Source organism: Orbicella franksi, chromosome 1 (genome assembly GCF_964199315.1).
Source record: "Orbicella franksi chromosome 1, jaOrbFran1.1, whole genome shotgun sequence".
In the NCBI taxonomy this organism is placed as follows: domain Eukaryota; kingdom Metazoa; phylum Cnidaria; class Anthozoa; order Scleractinia; family Merulinidae; genus Orbicella; species Orbicella franksi.
Genome location: NC_138145.1, coordinates 27714940 through 27733780, shown reverse-complemented (window position 1 = coordinate 27733780; position 18841 = coordinate 27714940). Strand labels below are relative to the sequence as shown.

The following is an 18841-nucleotide window of genomic DNA, read 5'->3' as shown; positions in this document are numbered from 1 at the left end:
TTAACAAGGGCACACTGCCACGCCACTCACTACCTATCACAGAGTAGATAGTGAGTAGCGTAGTCACTGACCAGAGATCGGTATTCGTGATAGAACGCTAGTAGATTTATACTAATACAGAACAGATAGTGAGTGGCGTAGCCAATCAGAGAACGGCATTTGTGATAGAACGCTAGTAGAGTTATACTAAGAGTTTTGGTGGTATGGCTACGATATAGTACGTGACAATTCCTACTGACTGCAGATCGTTTTATCAGGTTTTCAAACATGTTTTCAAGTAGATGCGTTCTACTAGTGTTCCAGACCTTGGTAAAACTTCATAAAACCCAGTATTACACGATGAAGAACCTTGCTTCGAGTTTTATACAGTTATACTGTTTATTGAACTCTTTGGCTTATCTTCAGAAACATTGGCTTGTACATGAAATGCCTTGCGAACGTCATTTACAAAGACATTCCAAGATTGGTTGTCGTGTTTTGCATCATTTTGGTGACCTTTTCAACTTCGTTCTACATGGCTATAAGAGCGGAGAAAAAAGACCTGTTAAGAGAAAGAATACTTGGCAACAAGTAAGTGTGAATTCAGCTTGTTATACCCCCAGCTGAAATGTTGTTGTTTATCGGACGAGAACATATCACGTGATGAGAACATTGAGGGCCTCGATAAAGCAAATCAAATCTCACTGAGATCAACTGAAACATAGTTAATGGTTGAACCCGGAGCTACCCCCTTCCATATGCATATGTTCTCATTGTACGAACTACTAAGATCAATTGCTAACTTAAAAAGCTGGAAAAAGAAGTCAATAGAAGATTGAGATTGGATTCTTTATTATTTGCTACATAGAGTAATTGACAATCAAAAATAAAGATTCATAATTTCTTTGCTGTTTTTTTAGCACGCTCAGAGATGGGATCTCTTCTACCTCTAGTATAGCATGTGTAATGTTGGCTGGGGTAATGACCTGGCTCGAAGGGTCGTCCGTTGCTGGCAACTTGACAGAAGTTGGGTAAGTCCATCAAGTTACCAATTTGTCAATTCATTTTCTCTTTCTCACGAATTGGCCATTTTATTTGCTTCTCAAACTGAAATATAATGGTCTTAACACAAAGGGTATTGTTTAGTAATCACATACACCGATCAGCTGTGTGTTGCTATGTCACCCCTTTATTGTTTCCTGGTCATTTGTGCATCTCGGCGATGCACCTATAATAATAACAATAATATATTTATTTGTTTATTCATTTTTAACATTACCGTGTTTATTTTGCTTTTGCTTTGTTACAGAATGTAACAGGATTAGATAGGGAATAGAAGAACGACAAATGAACTGGCCTGCGATCAGGCGTTTTTTTTTTTTTTCGCCTGGTCGCAGGGTAACAAAAAAAAATGACAAGTCTCTCTTCCGTTTATGCTCTTTCTTCTTCCCTCTTTTGCAAGAACAGCTCATTCACAATACTGTTTCTCATCTATTGTAGATGGTTAGGAGCACTGCTGACCGTTTTATTCATGATGAGTGTGACAGCAATTCTGTTGAACATCCTGATTGCTCAACGTTCGCTGACTTACGAGCTGGTCCAGGAAGACTCGTTAAATTGTTTCACTGCGCTAAGAATGCAAGCGGTGGCAGCCATCGAGTGGCGGAGCAGGTTCAGATTTTGGGTAGGTACAACGGTGACGAAAATAATACATAAAGGAAAAAAGTGACAAACGTAAGAAGGCCCGGTAGCAAAGAAATCATTTCAAACGCATGTCAGGGTAATCGCTCGTGTGTTGAAGCAGGTTGCAGAGGCTAAAATGGAGAAAGAAGTGGAGGAGATCAGAGCTGGTTGAAATACAAGAAAATATAATTTACACCGACAATTGTTTTAGTTTCCCGGTTTTAAATCGACCTGAAAGAAAAAAAAATCTTTATTGACCACTCCCCCAATGGGGCTTTTCAGGGCCACTGGAAACAAACGATGAAACAAATAATGCAAATGAACATAACATGGTTAAAAATCCCCACTGGCGGGAGGCAGACCAGTTGGCTATTTACAGGCGTGGCCGAGGAGTTGAACTAGGGTCTACCGAGAAACAACTCCAGCTTTGTGGTCGGAGCGGAATTTTAACTCGCGACCTCCTGATTTCAAGTCCCGCGCCCTAACCACTCGACCACGCTGCCTCCACCTGAAAGGCCTTTTGATGTACAGCTCTCGTATTGGAGTGAGAAGGGAAGTCTTGTAACCTCGACAACAAGTGTCCGGCTACATCTTAATTACGTTTATTTAAAATGATTTTGTTTCAGAATCTTCTAAGAAATATTATGTACCTGGTCAATTAAAGACCAGAGAAGAAATCGAAGGTGATATAAAACATCTTTTTTTCCCGTTTATACTGAGATGATTCCAAATGCAGTGAATTCCACTGGCACCCTGTAGACGTTCCTGAAGGGCCGAAAACCTAAGATAACTAACAGAGAGTTCGAAACATGAAACTCTCAACGAGGCGTCAAGTTCTCAACTCGAACTCATTCTCTCCCTCATGAGAGTGACGTCTGTCACAACCCCATCAGTTCAGCTCAGGTGGTCGGTATAAACACCGTGCAACAGTGTTGTTGAAATCAGCAAGTCTGTTTTCAGTGTGGACGTTGTCGATTTTAAAGGTTCAATTGTGGTGTTACTTATAAAAAGAAAAAAGTGGCAGGGGTCAATCAATTTGACTTATGGTCGCTTTGAACCATTATCTCGTTTTGTATGTATAAGGCATGCAAGAAGTGGGACGACATGATAAGTCTATAATGAATCGATATTCAAAATCCCGAGAATTATGGCTTGATAAGAAAACATCTACTTCCGAAATTTTACAAATGTATTTATTTATGGCAATTCTTACTTTTTAGAAACGATGAAGGAATACAGAAGAAGTGCAGATCTGGCACCACGCGTGTCTGATCCCCTTATTTCTGGAATTTCTCTATGTTGACCTAGTGCAAGCACTGACTAAGTTTCGGAAAAATCTTGAAGAAGTGCAGAAATTTTAGTGATCTAAGTTCAGTCTTAATACTCTCTTGAAATTTTCTCCGCGTGATGTTATTTGACGCGAAAAGCTACGAACCTTAGTGGTAAGTTAAATTGAATCTCCTGTTCGTTTGATTTTGTACTGGGGTGTGGTACATTATCGGTAAATTCAGTCCTTCTCTTCGCGTGAGTACTGTTGAAAATCTTTTACTGGCTTTTAACCCGAATGCAAAAAATAACGAGAACATTCTCTAGTTTTGTTTTTTGTTTTTTTTAAATTTCAACTTCAACTTTGTTTATTTGCACTATTTACAGAGTTTACATAGTTAATATTATAAATATAGAAAAAATATTGATATATTTGTTACAAATGGTTAGGAAAAAACTAAAAAGATATGTGGGTAGCAACCAGAGTAGCCATTGGCTTTCGTGCTGGTTACAACCATGTTTAGCTAACTGCGGTAGTAACAAAACTACATTACAGATGAATACATTACTGAAAATTCCTCACAGAAAAATAGATACTCATTAAATCGTTTACTGGCTTTAAACCCGAATGCAATAAATAACGAGAACATTCTCTGTTGGTTTAACTATTTCTTTGGTATTCTCAGTCAGCTGTGGCTGAGCAAATATCGTTGCTAACAAGCCGTGCCTTGTGTGTGTACAACTGCACGAGACAATTCTGACACAAACAATAGGAGAAGCACGTCCAAAGCAATGTGAACACAAGAACCCAACAGGCCAAGATGACGAAAGCGCACTCGACTGTATGCAATGGAAAGTGAAACTCTCATCTAATAACACCTTATCTACAACTAAAATGTAAGTTATCAAACATTTCTTTGTCTGCTGACAACCACTTACAAATTGAAGGTAAGCTAAGGTAATAATCCAGCACTAATTCCTACCAACAGCAACTATTACTGAGGTTACCAACTACATACCAACATACTTCTGCAACCTTCCATTATACCACACCTTGGTTGGTAACTACGATTCAAAGAAGTTTTCTCGTCTTTCTTTTATGGTTGTTTAATTAATTAGCACAGTGTTGCTAAGTTATGAATAATTTCGTGGGTGTGCCCGTGCGTTATAATTCTTGGTACATTTCTTTGCCGTCCTCTGCAAAACAACAACGTGAAGTGACCAAATTCTACGTTGTCTGGAGAACGTGAACCACGACGGCTAATTTTAAAATTTTCATTTCGAATTTATCGATGTGTCCTAGATTAGTTTCGTGATAGTTTCGACACTGATAAATAAATGAAATGACTTTAGGGTACCGCGAGATTCGTAGGTAAAATATCAAATCATTTATTAATCGACGTTGTTCTCGGCGTAGTCGTCGTGGTTCCTTAAGCTCCCTATTTACTCTAGTGACTATCTTTGCTAGATGTGCAAGATAATATAGCATGTGTAATCAGTGTTGTGTCATGTAACCATCTAAAATTCTGCAATATTTTTAATTGCATACTACCACTTCCATCCACAAAAAGTTGTGATAGCCATTTTAAGGCTTCAAGCAAAACATTTTGGACATTGAGAAAAAACAAATTCTAACGCAGGACAACCAAGTATAAGCCAACAGATGTACGCACAGTGCATGGAGCTATTTGGTTTGATCTTTGGTTTGAGTTAGATTAATTATGTTGGGACATTTGGGATTTATGTAACACCCCAAGCAATGCTTTGGTGTATAGTGTAGTGCTGATATTTACCAAGCGTAGTCAATCGATAAACCGCTAATCGATATTAATCGATAACAATCGATAACAATCTTTGATTATCGATTCTTATCGACTTTTGCTAATCAATAGCAATCGATAAAGAAATTTTGCTGTGAGTGATCGATTGTTATCGATTATCGATATCAATAGATAGCAATCAGCGATTGATATCGATTGATTTCCGATATCGATTTTTATCGGTTGACTACGCCTGGTATTTATTAATCAGATAACTTGCAGTTTAGGAAAGTTGGGCACTTTTGCTACATTGTCAGCAGTGAAATATCCACATCAACAATATAAAGTTTCGTTTTGTTTCTTGGAATATTATAGATGAATGCTTTTTTAGACATTATTCTCTCATTCAAGTCCCTGGTGTGTACTGGAAGGTTACACAAAATGTCAAATCAGAAGTTAAAGAAATGAATAATTAATATGAATAATGTGCATGAAAATGAACTGATATCTGTCCGAAGTAGTCTCGCATACATAGATGTCCGCCATTTTGAGTGTACCTTTTTCCAGTTTAAGACTTATCTTTTTAAGCGTGCATTTGATTTGTAGTTTTTACTTTTTATTTGTAGCCTAATTGTATTATTTAGCGTATTTAATTCTTAGGATTTTAACTTTTAGGATTTAGGATTTTAGGTTTTTAAAGAATTAGGATTTTAATTTTAAAGTATTGTAAAGCGCCATGGACAATTAGTGGAAAATGGCGCTATATAAATGTATATTTATTTATTTATTTATTTATTATGCCATTTTAGAAATTCACGTACATGCACAATGCTTCCTCTACAGTAAAACGACAAGGACGTATTGAAGCTATGAGTTTAGCTACTTCTGGTCGTTTGCATTAGCTTTCCAAAATGCTTAGGTATTCTCTCATTTCCTTACGTTTCCTTTGTCTTGTCTTTGCATCCCATTTTTGTCAGCAAATCGGTTATTTTGTTCAATGTATCAGTGGTGTTCTCGTGTTGTGGGCCTAGCAATTCTTGCTGGATTTCATGCGCCTTGTAAAGCTCGTCCAAAGCCGATTGGAAATTTCCCTGATTGACTAAAACGTTGCTCCGAAAGACGTGCGAGCGAGCAGTGTCCTGATGAAATCCCAGCAAACTCCCTCTCAACTCGAGAGCTTGTCGGTTGTACATTTCCGCCTGTTCAGCGTGCCCGTGTCGCGAACTTTCAGTCGCGAGGGACTTGTACGAGTCAGCAATTAAATGCAAGATTGTGGCGGTCCATGGGTGGTGACCAAGCTCCTCCATGTAAACTGGCAGAGTGCTTGTTTTCCAGATTTCGATTGCTGTTTGATGGTCACCACAAAGTCGATAGCTGTCTGAAAGAATTGTAAAGATAATTGTTTAGATAATTGTTTACTCTTGTAAACAGTCGTCCACGCGTGATAGATACTTGAGTGGAGTGTGTTTGGAGTGTGTTTGGAGTGTGTTTTCGGGACCGCCATTTTGAATGTGGTGGTGTGATATGAGATAAGCTACGGATCGAATTAGAGAAGCAGTTTTCTTAAAATGAAAAAGAACTTCACAACGTGGACAGGCATCAACGATCCGTAAACAATCGTGAGACTTGAGCGGACAGAAACATTTGGGTGCGTTTAGAAATGAAAACATCTGGGTGAGGACATAGTCTTATCAAAGCATATTGTATTGTTCAAATGGCAAGTTGTGCGCCTTTAAAACTATCCGTTCAACATCAGTTACTAAGCAATGTCTCACTCACTTCCCAGGTCACAGTTGCCAGCGGCTGTATACAAAGAAACTCCCAGGCCCTCTCTCATTTTGATGCCCTCTTTGATTAAATCACGGCCTTTCTCTACATCGCCCTGCAAGAAATAAAGAGAGAATTATAACGGAACAGTACAGAAACAGAGCATTTATTGCATACATCTCCGCACTTCGCCTGGATCCCGATCTGAGACATACTTGTGACGTGACCACTCCATGCTATCATTGTGTCCTTTGTCATATGCAATGTTCTGTTTCGTAGCTCTAGCCTCTTGTAATAATATGACGAAATAAATGTTTTCTTTACCATTTTTGCAACTAGGCTTCTCCCCTCCCCCACTCCCCACAAAAATAAAAGAAACTGTTACCTGACGAACATGACACAACCCAAGCTTACTGATGGTGTGCGCATGCGTCTGACATTTCTGATCCTCCTCTGGTAATGTCTTACGGATGTCATGCGCTTCCTGGAACAGCTGTAATGTTTCCCGGCTACCCTTTGGCTCGTCCTTGCTGTGAGCTACGTCACAAAGACGACGGAACCCAAGAGAATTCAAACTCTCCGCGTGCCTTCTCTTATCATCGAAAGTCTTTGCGATGTCACAGCACTTCCGGTACAGTTCAGCACACTCTTTGGGAGGTGATAAAACTTTGGTTAAGAAATCCAGCACTTCGGTGCTGTTAACGACATCTATAGCTAGTCCTTTCTGATCTGTATCACTTGCGTCTTCGAAATAGTTCTTTAATGCTTCTATGATATTCACTTTCTGATCTCTGAATGTCTGGATGGCAACCAGTGCTGAATTCTTAGTGATAAATTCCTTGCTCAAGCTTTGAAGAAGCTCTAGGTAATGCAGGTTGAACTTTCGCTGAGCGTTGCAACCTACATCAACCATGTGCAAGTTTTTTCTCTCTTCTCGGCAATAAGCCATATGCAAAGGATGAAGACCGAGTTTTTGATCATTCATCTTTTGAAGGAGAGTGTACTTCAACATCTTTGTCTTCAAGGTCTCTAGCTGCAGCTGATCATGATCTTCAAAAAGAAATTCAATGTCCTTGAGGGAAAAAGTCGATGGGAAAACAGAAAGGACTACAAGATTTGCTATCAAGTCTTTTGAAAACTTATTGACGAATCTACCCAGTGCATCATAAATCTCTTTTACATTGGATTTCAGGAGTCGTATGGGGTTGTCTCTAAGTTCTTGAATTAAGACCTCGGGGTTGAAGTCGTCTTTGAGCAGGCAGGCACAGTTGACGAGAAGCAGCGGTATTCCACCGCAAAGCTTTCCAAGGTCTTCTACTTGCTCTTCAATACAGTTGACATCTAATCTCCGAAGTAGTTCAGCAGACAAGTTGGCGTCTAAAGGCCCAAGTTGAATTTTATGTTTATCAGCTGAAACAAAGCCTACATCTTGGTGAGTGGTGATTATCAACTGAACTTTGGGCGCGAACTTCACCAGCCATTCAGCAAAGTCATCGAACTCCTTTCCCTGCACGTCTTCCGTGTTGTCGAGCACAATGACAGTGTCTTCTTCAAGTTCCAGTAGTTTGCTCTTCGTCTGCGATATCAAATCGTCGCTTGTCGACCAGGGGCGATTACTCAAACGATTAAGGATTTCGCCGCAGATATCCGTGAGCTTATTCAGCCTCTCAACATATATAACGGATAAAGCGGCTTCTCGAATCTTTAATAAGTGGCTTACTCGAATTGACACTTGTGTCTTCCCCATTCCCGGCGGAGAAATAATCACGATCATGCGCAGTCGATCTGTCCGGAGTTTCGTTATTATTTTCTCCACTTCTTCTTTCCTCCCGATAAAGTTTGTCGTTAGACAGGGCAGAGTTCGCGGCTTACCCGGTCCGGGTGAAGATGGTGATCCTGGAATAACTGAAATGAAAAACAAAACAAACAGACAGTGATAAATGTAAGGCTTGAGAGAGCCTGTTCCAGTCGCCTCAGTCCCCCCTCGGTTTTCTCTCACTCGCCCTCTTTTCTCGCCAACTACCGAGAGCCTGGAACAGGGTAGGTGTTGAGCAGGGGAGTGATTCCGAAGGGGTGAGGGAGACGGGGGGGGGGGGGGAATCCTGCCGCGGGTAACCTTTATGAGTGTGTGCACGTGCCGCCCAAAAGAACATGGCAGTTTTTGTGCTGCTCCCATCCATTTTGGTCTGAAATAAGGTATGATTTAACGTTTGTAAAGAAACAATCAGAGCGTATTTAAACAAACGTATTGATCTCTTTTCATTGGGGCTTTCATCCTCAAAAGAAAATATCTTTTGGGAAAATCATTTCTGCTTTTGTGAAGCCAATACCCTAAGTTGGGCGACACCTGCTGACTGCTGAGCGCGTTTCTTGTTGGGTTTCTTTGGGAAAATTCAAGATTGGATTCTTAAATCCAACCGATGAATCCTTGCCCAGAGAGGATTCTTCGGTTACAGTAATCTTGGATTTATTCGTTTAGTAAAAAAAGAAAAACAAAAAAAACCCCCGCAAAATCCGTTCTTTGGATTTCAGAATACAATCTTGGATGTTCCCCCCCCCCCCCCTAAAAAAAAACACCCTGTTTCTGGTAGGTTGCTTTGGGAAATCCAACACTTTCCCCTGGCATACATTTGTTTGTAAAATTTGGTAAGTGTTCATGAGTTTTTAACAGATTCTTATGAAACTTCGCATATCTTCATATCTATCTTTCCCTCTTCGCATATCTATCTTTGGCATGATAAATCGAGTGCTGAAGCATGTTTAGTTTGAAATTCGGTAAAACGTTGCATCAGTAAAAAGGTCCGTAAATTGCTAAAAGCTAACCGCCCTCTCGAACAACATCCCTAAATTTCCGGTTTTGTTAATGGTAATGTAGCACCCTTCCGATTCGTGCAAATTCGTGACTTGCTGCACTTCTTGATCATGATCATGAATTGGGCATTGTTTTGTTTGAATTAGCGTGACTATTAAATCGTGACCGTCCGTCATACGGGATATCCAGACTAGAGCCAGACAAATTATTATGCATACTAGTTAGTGACACGAAAAAAGCAAATCCGAACCTCCAGCGAAGCAACAATTCAGAATTTTCCCGCTCCAACGGCGTTTTGGTTTTCAGGATTGCTTGGAGACTTAAGAGATTGTCACGAAAGCAGATGGAAATTTCTGTTTGAACACGTTCCAATCCTGTAATATGCTTCCGTATGGAGAATCAGGAGTTCCCAGATCGTGTACCGTAGAAAGAAAAGTTAAATTTGAATAGGACTGAATAATCGGCTTGGCAATCCATTATAAATCCCGCACAACCCTCGTGACGTTAGTATAGGAAATTTACGATGACAAGAAATTTCTTTCGTGGGCTGTAATTACTTCAAAAAGAATATTTTACGTCTGATCTAAAATATAAAATCAGTTGCAGGCAGTTGGCCTTGTATAAATATTAGGTCCAGTTCAGACGCCGAACTTTTCATGAGCCGAACCAAATACATTGAATTAAGTTCATGAAAAGTTCGGCGTCTGAATCAGTTAAGAACGGCTATTTGAATTTGGAACGGCCCAGCCGTTCTTCCCGCCTAGCTCAGCCGGGAATTTCGGCTTTGGAACGGCTTTGATTCAGACGTCGAACTTTTCGTGAGCCGAACCTAATGTCTAAATTATTACAACGTATTTTACAAGCAGTTTTTACTTTGCCTGAAAATCGCTGACATTTCGATGTGTTTTGGTTTAAACTAAATAAAGTTCGGCGAATTAAGTTCGACGTCTGAATCAACAGGTGTACTTTTGATAATTTGGGTCGGTCCAAATTCGAATTAAGTTCGGCTCATGAAAAGTTCGGCGTCTGAACTGGGTCTTACTCAGTTTTAATTAAACTGTGATCTCTTGTTTGATTGCGCGCGTGATCGATAAACACTACAGAATATCGGGAGAATATTTAGCGGGCAACAAAGACGGTTGAATGCACAGGTGATAATATTTGTTTACCTCTCTCAATAATCATATCGGCCAGCCTCTTATTTCCAGTACTGTCCAATAGCCCTGTCAAGAAGCCAACATTTCCAGGCGAAATTATGCCTCTTTTTCTCAGGAAATTTACAAATTCTCTTGGTTCCTTGATCTCATCAAGTTTTCCTCTCGGTAAATTGATGTTTTGCTCCAAGCACAGAAATTTCATCTCCGGCACTTCATCTTTTGTAATTTGATCAGCAATTTCCACCAAGAAAGCATTGAACTGTGCTTCATTTGTACACGTTCGCAACGGAGTCAGATCAGCCATGCTTGTTGATGATCGATCAACCACAACGAGCTCTTCCATTGAGCCGTCTGTGTTTCTCAGAATAATGGCTGCCTACTTAATATTCAGATTTCGCGGAAACTGCAACCAAAGCGAGGTCTCAGCCATACATCTTGTCTGCGTGACGTCATTTATCTTGTCACGCAAAGACCAAAAAAATTCAGCCCAGGGTTTGAACGCCAAAAAGCGGACAGGCGAAAGAAAAACAAGGGGTCTGTAGAAGGAAAAATGTACGTGACGTACTGGCCGATCGAGAGCCTGGATCAGGGTATCGATCTCGAGAGAGAGAAACGTAGGAGAGTTTTGACTCAACTACCTCTCCTACCCCCGGTTGGGTTAAATGGAATCTTGAAAATATGTTTTACAGTTTTTGGTTCTCTTTAGTTTCCTTATAAATTTTTGACGGCTTCAGTCTCTACATATTACGTTAACGGCAAGTAATGTCGTCGTCATGTAAGTAAGTCAATGACATTCAGCATTTTATTTTATTTTATTTTATTTTATTTTACTTTATTTTATTTTTGTGATTCAGAAGATGTTCATGAAAATCCCTAAACTTTAGAGGTTTGCAGCTTGTCTCCTCAAACCTCCAGAGCATGCGTATTAAGCTCCTAGTATTGTGTACTTATTCAGCAGTTTTGTATCAAACTCTTTTACGTGAACTGTTAAAGGGTCTCAATAACTTACTGCCTTTCAATAACATGGGAACTTAATTCAAAGTTCACCTGACAAAAGCCTTTTTCGCTACCGTCAATCAAATGTTTTCGGGGGCTCCTCCCAGCCTCCGACTAATGCCGAGCACTGTTTCGTTGTCTTAACTGTGCTCAACGATTTGATTACCGCGCGCTCGGCAATAGTCGGAAGTTGGGAGCAGCCGCCGAACATTTGATTGACGGTAGCGAAAAACGCATCTGTCGGTTTAGCTTTGAATTTTAGAGTCCGCATTTTATTGAAACGCGCAGTAATATCGATTTTTGTGCAGGCTCATCGAACTATAAACCTTTCTAGGGCTGCCAGGTCTTGTGCACTGTTGCAACAGTCATGTGATTGGCTCCCGAGATGAGCCTGACCCTCGTAATGGACTGGGCACTACTTAACAGCAATGGCCGCCAAAGAGAAGTTCGGCGTGTTTCGGAGGACTTTTTTTTCAGTTTTTCTTCTAAGGTTGTTGCAGCTTCGCAATGGTGAGTTGAACTGAATCCTCCTCCCGTTAGATTTTGTTCGTTAGATCTGTGTTAAACATTGTCAATAAATTCAGTGCTTCTCTTTGCGTGTGTACTGGTGAAAATCTGTTACTGCTTTTAAACCCGATTATAATAAATAACGAGAGAATGCTCTGTTGGTTTAAATAATTTCTTTGGTATTCTTATTTAGCTGTGGTTGAGCAAATTCCTTGCTAATTAGCAGTGCCTCGTGTGTGTACATCTGCACGAGACAGTTCTGACACAAACAATGGGAGAAGAATGTGCCAAGCAATGTGAACACAAGAACCTTACAAACAAAGATGACGAAAGCACACTAAGATCCACTTACCCATGGGACGTGGATAATAACACCTGATATGCAACTAAAATGTAAGTTATCAAACATTTCCTTGTCTGCTGAGAGCCATTTACAGTTACTGATCAAGCGTGACGTCAAGATGGCTGGGTATGGGCACAGTTTTTTTTAAACTGATTTATTGTCTGATTCAAGTCCCTGGTGTGTACTGGAAGGTTCCACAAAATGTCAAATCAAAATTTCAATGAAATTAATAATCAGTATAAGTCTTGAGCATTAAAATTAACTGCTATCTGTTCGATGTAGTCTCGCATGCATAGATGGCCACCATTTGGAGTGTATCTTTTTCCAGTTTTTCATGCCATTTTAGAAAATCACATACATGTACAATACTCAGTCTCCTCTGCAGTAAAACAACTACGACGTATTGAAACTATGAGTTTAGGTACTTCTGGTTGACTTTACATTAGCTTTCCAACATGCTAAGGTATTCTCTCATGTCTTTAATTTCCCTACTTTTTCTTTGTCTTGTCTTTGCATTCCATTTTTACCAGCAAATCTGTTACTTTGTTCAATGTCTCAGTGGTGTTTTTGTGTTGTGGGCCTAGCAGTTCTTGCCGGATTTTAAGCGCCTTGTTAAGCTCGTCCAAAGCCGATTCCAAATTTCCCAGAATGACTAAAGCATCGCTGAGAAAGACGTGCGAGCGAGCAGTGTCCTGATGAAATCCCAGCAACCTCGCTCTCAACTCGAGAGCTTGTCGGAAATACATCTCCGCCAGCTCAACGTACTCGTGTTCTGAGCTTTCAGTCGCGAGGGACTTATACGAGTCAGCAATGTAATGCAAGATGGAGGCGGTCCAAGGGTGGTCACCAAGCTCCTCCTTGTAAACTGGCAGAGTGTTCCTTTTCCATATTTCGATTGCTCTTTCGTGGTCGCCACAAAGTCGATAGCTGTCTGGAAGAATTGTGAAGATAATTGTTTAGAAAGATCCGCAACGTAACACAAACCTAACCAGTCCGTCATTTCGTCTTACTGTGTTCTCCAAGGTGGATATCATCGTAACACCTCATCAGTCAACATATACACTATGCTACGTACTCTGTACCAAGAGAGGATGAAGGGTAGGAGAGCTTAGTAATCCCACATATAGGCCTTATTTCAGAGGTAATCTCTCTCAAGTTATTTTTAGATCACTCCCGCTTTCGGAAATCCCAGCAGGAACTGGAAATAGCCAATCCTGTGATACACGTTATCATCCTACACAAAACATCCCTGCAACGCGCGTGCAAGGTGGAGGCATTAAGACAAGCATTATCCCGTGCAGGAAGAACTGGGTACCCTATGTAAAAATACGTTGACAAGGATTACCTCAGGAATAAACTCTATCTGCGGGTTAAGGGCCCATTAACGGATCTTTTTAGGCCGTTGCTAAGGAAAATTTAATCTCTCATAATCTTGTCATTTTTACTTAGTTCAGAGTTATTTAATGTGTTTTAACTTTTTCATGATGAGTGACACTAGTGATGACGTCATCTGGCCACGTCCATGGTCATGTGACTAATACTGAAAAAAATGCAAAGGCTCCCAGGCAAATTACTTTATCGGGATTTTTTTCATTGACTTAATATTTTAATTTAAATCCTCATTACGCTATGCATATATTTTGCTTCATTTCTAAAGGGTCACATTTTGAGAGAATTTCAAAATATTGAAAAGTTCGTAATTTTCTGAAAAAAGCATGATTTCGAAAAAGGAATGCATAGCTATGTTTCCAACGTTGGCTTTAATCGAAATTCGTCGAAAAAGGCTGGATTGAATGAAAAACCGCGTTTCCTTTAGCATTTAAAGAAACCGGAAGTGCGCCCTATATATATATTGGAAGTTACCCTATCAGCGCGTTCGCAATTTACACTACCAGCTCACTTCGGTAAGATCAAACAAAGCCGCATGGAGTTAGTTTTTCTCTTTCTATTGCTCTTGTTTTTCTGGCTTTCTCTTATTTTGTCTTTACTTGTACTTTTTTTACTTTGCATTTTGTGAAAAACAAAGGAAAAAAATCTAAAATGTAAGCGAATTTGCAAGTTATTGAGTTGTTTTTATTTTCCGCGCTCAGGCTGACTTAAGTAGCCGGTAGTGAAATTTCAACTCCTTGGCAAAGCGCGCGAGCGCGCGCATAAATCGGTTAATGGGCCCTTAACCCTCTCCGTTTTTGTCTTTACACAATTTCACTCTCGACCACTCTCGTAACCAGGCATGATAGATACTTTAGTGTGTACCACTGTTTTTTGTCGTTGTCGCGTTTACAACTAGCGTAAAAGATCCGAAGACAATACCCAGGCTTGAGCGGACAAAAACGTTTGTGTGCGCTAAGAAATGAAAACATTTGCATGTGTATAAAGCATAAACTTTTTCAAGCTTCGCATGCAACGTGTATTGTGCAAATGGTAAGTTTGTGCTTTTAAAACTGTCCGTTCAAAATCGGTTACTGAACAAAATCTCACTCACTTCCCAGGTCACAGTTGCCAGCGGCTGTATACAAAGAAACTCCCAGCTCCTCTCTCATTTTGATCCCCTTGTTGATTAAATCACGGCCATTCTCTACATTGCCCTGCAAGAAATAAAGAAAGAATTCTAAAGGAACAGCACAGAAACAGGTCATTCATCGCCTCCATCCCGCACTTTGCCTCGATCTGAGACATACTTGTGACGTGACCACTCCATGGAGTCATTGCGTCCTTTGTTATATGCAAAGTCCTATTTGGTAGCTCTTGTAATAATATGACAGAATAACTGTTTTATTTCCCTTTTTGTTAGGAACTAGGCTTCTCCCCTCTCCGACTCCCTATAAAAAAAAAAAAAAACAAAAGAAAGAAAGAAACTGTTACCTGAAGAACATGACACAACCCAAGCTTACTGATGGTGTGCGCATGCGTCTGACACTTCTGATCCTCCTCTGGAAAAGTCTCTCTGATGTTATGCGCTTCCTGAAAGACCTCTAAAGTTAGCCGGCTACGCTCTGGGGCGTCCCTGCTGTGAGCTACGTCACAAAGACAACGGAACCCGAGAGAATTCAAACTCTCCGCGTGCCTCCTCTTATTACCGGAAGTCTTTGCGATGTCACAGCACTTCCGGTACAGTTCAGCACACTCTTTGGGGGGTGATAATACTTTAGCTAAGAAATCTAGCACTTCGGTACTGTTAACGACATCTATGGCCAATCCCTTCTGATCTGTATCATTTGCGTCTTCGAAACAGTTCTTTAATGCTTCTATGATATTCACTTTCTGATCTCTGAATGTCTGGATGGCAGCCGATGAATTCTTAGTGATGAATGTTTTACTCAATCTTTTAAGAAGCTCTAGGTAATGCAGGTTAAACTTTCGCTGAGCATTGCAACCTACAGCAATCATGTGCAAGCTTTCTCTCTCTGTTCTGCAATAAGCCTGGAGCAAAGGATGAAGGCCAAGCTTTTGATCGCTCATGTTTTGAAGGAGGGTGCTCTTCAACATCTTCGTCTTCACCGTCTCTAACTGCAGCTGATCTTCAAAAAGAAACTCAATGTCCTTGGGAGAAAAATTCGATGGGAAAACAGAAAGAATGACAAGATTCGTTTTCAAGTCTTTTGAAAACTTATTGACGAATATACCCAATGCATCATAAATCTCTTTTGCATTGGATTTCAGGAGTCTTATCGGGTTGTCTCTAAGTTCTTGAATTAAGACCTCAGGATTGAAGCCATTATTGAGCAGGGCGGCACAGTTTATGAGAAGCAGCGGTATCCCACCGCAAAGCTCTCCAAGGTCTTTTACTTGCTCTTCACTGCAGATGGCATTTAATCTCCGAAGTAGTTCAGCAGACAAGCTGGCGTCTAAAGGCTCAAGTTGAACTTCATGTATATCAGCTGAAACAAAACCTATATTTTGGCGAGTGGTGATTATCAACTGAGCTTTGGGCGCGAACTTCACCAGCCATTCAGCGAAGTCATCGAACTCCTTTCCCTGCACGTCTTCTGTGTTGTCAAGCACAATGGCAGTGTCTTTTTCAAGTTCCAATAGTTTGCGCTTAGCCTGCGATATCAAATCGACGTTCGTCGACCAGGGGCGATTACTCAAACGATCAAGGATTTCGCCGCAGATATCCGTGAGCTTATTCAGCCTCTCAACATATATAACGGACAAAGCGGGTTCTCGAATCTTTAATGAGTGGCTTACACTAATGGCAACTTCTGTCTTGCCCATTCCCGGCGGAGAAATAATCACGATCATGCGCAGTCGATCTGTCCGAAGTTTCGTTATTATTTTCTCCACTTCTTCTTTCCTCCCGATAAAGTTTGTCGTCAGCCAGGGCAGAGTTCGCGGCTTACCCGGTCCAGGTGAAGATGGTGATCCTGGAATCACTGAAGAGAAAAACAAAACAAACAGACAGTGATAAATGAAAGGCTAGGAGGTGTGGAACAGAGGTCCCGAAAGGGTGAGGGAGGGGGAAGGGAGATCTTGCTGCACGTAAGCTCTATGGGCATGTGCCGCCCCATTATTCTCCATTATTACGGCTTTTTTTTTGTGTTGCTACCATTCATTTTAATTTGGTCTGAAATAAGGTATGCCGTCAAATCTGTATTAGGCAGACACCTTCGCGATCCTTGCTGGTGTCCGCTTAATACAGGGTGTCCACTGAAAACAGGTTCCCTCAGAATTCGTCTTAAAAGGGTCATATCAATATTGGTGAGTGTTAGAAGACCTTGAAAGGGACAAATAGCATTCTCGTGAACGATCAGTAACTCTGAAATACCGTATTTCCATAAACAATGACAAGTATATGAGGTAAGTATATGAGATTTAAGTATACAGTAACAGTATCTATATTGATTGAATCATGTGAAGGTTCACAAAATCAAACAAGAACAAAAGTTCTGTAAAAACAAAACCGAATAACAAAACTTTGCATTTCTGTGACAGCTCAGTTTGCTGGCAAACTCAAATGTCGTGACCGATCTACTAAAACGTGGACAAAAAAATCAGCCCTCTTTTTGCAGTGTCCATTTGATACAGGTTTCTAACAATAGAAATGACCATAAAAGTCAAGTTGGTGTCCGTGTCCGCTTAATAAAGGTGTCCATTGAATACAGGTATTTGTTACAGTGAATATGGGAAAAGAAAAATGGGACTTGCACTGCTGTCCGCTTAATAGAGGGTGTCCGCTTAACATGGGGTCCGCTTAACACAGGGTTGACTGTAGTTCTACGTTTGTAAGGAAACAACTAGAGCATATTTCTAAAAAAAACTTGTTGATGCCTTTTCATTGTGGCTTTCATCCTCACTTTTGATGAAGAAGTTGGGCAAAAATCATTAAAGCGTTTGTGAAGCCAATACCCTAACTTGGACGGAACTTGCAGATACCTGAGGGTCCGTTTCTTCGCTGAAAATTCAAGATTGGATTCTTAAATCCAACCGAAAAATCCTTGCCCAGAGTGGAATCGCCGATTCCAGTGATCTTGGATTAATTTGTTAAGTAAAGAAACGCAAAATCCGTTTTTGGATTTCAGAATCCAATTTTGAATTATACTCAAAGAAACGCACCGCCCTTTCTTTTGGTGCGTTACTTTGAGTAAATCCAACGCTTGCCCCGTGGCATACATTTGTTTGTAAAAATTAGCAAGTTTGTTTTCCCGTGGTCATGAAAATTCGCATATCTGCTAAATTTGGCATGATAAATTGAGTGATGCATGAGGCTTGTTTTTTTTGTTTGAATGAAAAATTCGAAAAAAGTGTGACATCGGTAAAAAGGTCCATTGCTAAACTCGGACTACATCTCTAAATTTCATTGTATATAATTGCATTTTATAATCCATCAAATATTTTCGCGCGCGATTGGTCTAAACACGTCATGTGGCCTTATATTCCTCAGCTAAAACTGGGGAATATCCGAGAATATTCCCCAATTTTCAAAACTGCGCGTGTTGTTAAAAAGATTTGAAGGATATTAAACACAATAGCCTCCATTTTGCGCGAAAATATACTCGGATATTTGTCCTTGGACATTATCTGTTCCTCGAAGCTCACAGCTTTCGTCGAGCTACGCTCTCGGAAAACTGTTCGCTTCTCGGAACAGATAATGTCCGCGGACAAATATCCTAGCATATTTTCGCGCCAAATGGTAGGCTATTGTTTATATATTGGAGTTGTTTCGTTTGAAATAGCGTGACTAACCATGACAAGGTCATACAATAGTCATACGGGATAACCAAACGTAAGCCAGACGAATTATTATGCATACAGTCAGTGACACAGTATATTGACACAAAAATACAAATAAGAAACCACAGCGAAGCAACGACATTAGACGTTTCCCGCTCAAATCATTTTGGTTTTAGGATTGTTTCGTATGGAACGCCAGAACTGTCTTATGATACTTTTTTTTTATTATATTGGGTGGTTATGTCATTATATTGAGTAGTTATGTTATTATATTCAGTGATTAACTCATTATACTCGGTGCTTATTCGATTATACTCGGTGCTTATGTCTTTTTATAATAAAGTTTCCATATAACGCGCGCTCTGATTGGCTGAAACAGCGTGCTTTATCAGAGAACAGA

The 18841-nt window shown here is 40.3% G+C and overlaps 3 protein-coding genes across 3 annotated transcripts in view; 1 reads left to right on the top strand and 2 right to left on the bottom strand.

Moving 5' to 3' along the window:
- Positions 1-398: 398 nt before the first annotated feature.
- On the top strand, positions 399-2501 carry LOC145500861 (uncharacterized). Its single transcript, XM_081480400.1, has 3 exons — positions 399-570; positions 900-1010; positions 1480-2501. The coding sequence occupies exons 1-3, from the start codon at positions 422-424 to the stop codon at positions 1706-1708; spliced, it is 489 nt and encodes a 162-aa protein (XP_081336526.1). The 5' UTR covers positions 399-421; the 3' UTR covers positions 1709-2501.
- A 2992-nt stretch (positions 2502-5493) lies between these two features.
- On the bottom strand, positions 5494-11341 carry LOC145500769 (uncharacterized). The gene is made up of 4 exons (XM_081480310.1): positions 10437-11341; positions 6841-8360; positions 6468-6570; positions 5494-6066 (listed from the first exon to the last, which is right to left on the bottom strand). The coding sequence occupies exons 1-4, from the start codon at positions 10765-10767 to the stop codon at positions 5624-5626; spliced, it is 2397 nt and encodes a 798-aa protein (XP_081336436.1). The 5' UTR covers positions 10768-11341; the 3' UTR covers positions 5494-5623.
- Positions 11342-11382: 41 nt separating this feature from the next.
- LOC145500777 (uncharacterized) overlaps positions 11383-18841 on the bottom strand; it is a 12372-nt gene continuing 4913 nt past the window's right edge. Inside the window, exons 2-4 of the mRNA XM_081480321.1 lie at positions 15133-16643; positions 14753-14855; positions 11383-13201 (exon numbers count right to left, since the gene is read on the bottom strand). Coding sequence (XP_081336447.1) covers positions 12759-13201; positions 14753-14855; positions 15133-16643 — 2057 coding nt within the window. The 3' untranslated portion in view covers positions 11383-12758. The remainder of the gene's footprint in view (positions 13202-14752; positions 14856-15132; positions 16644-18841) is intronic.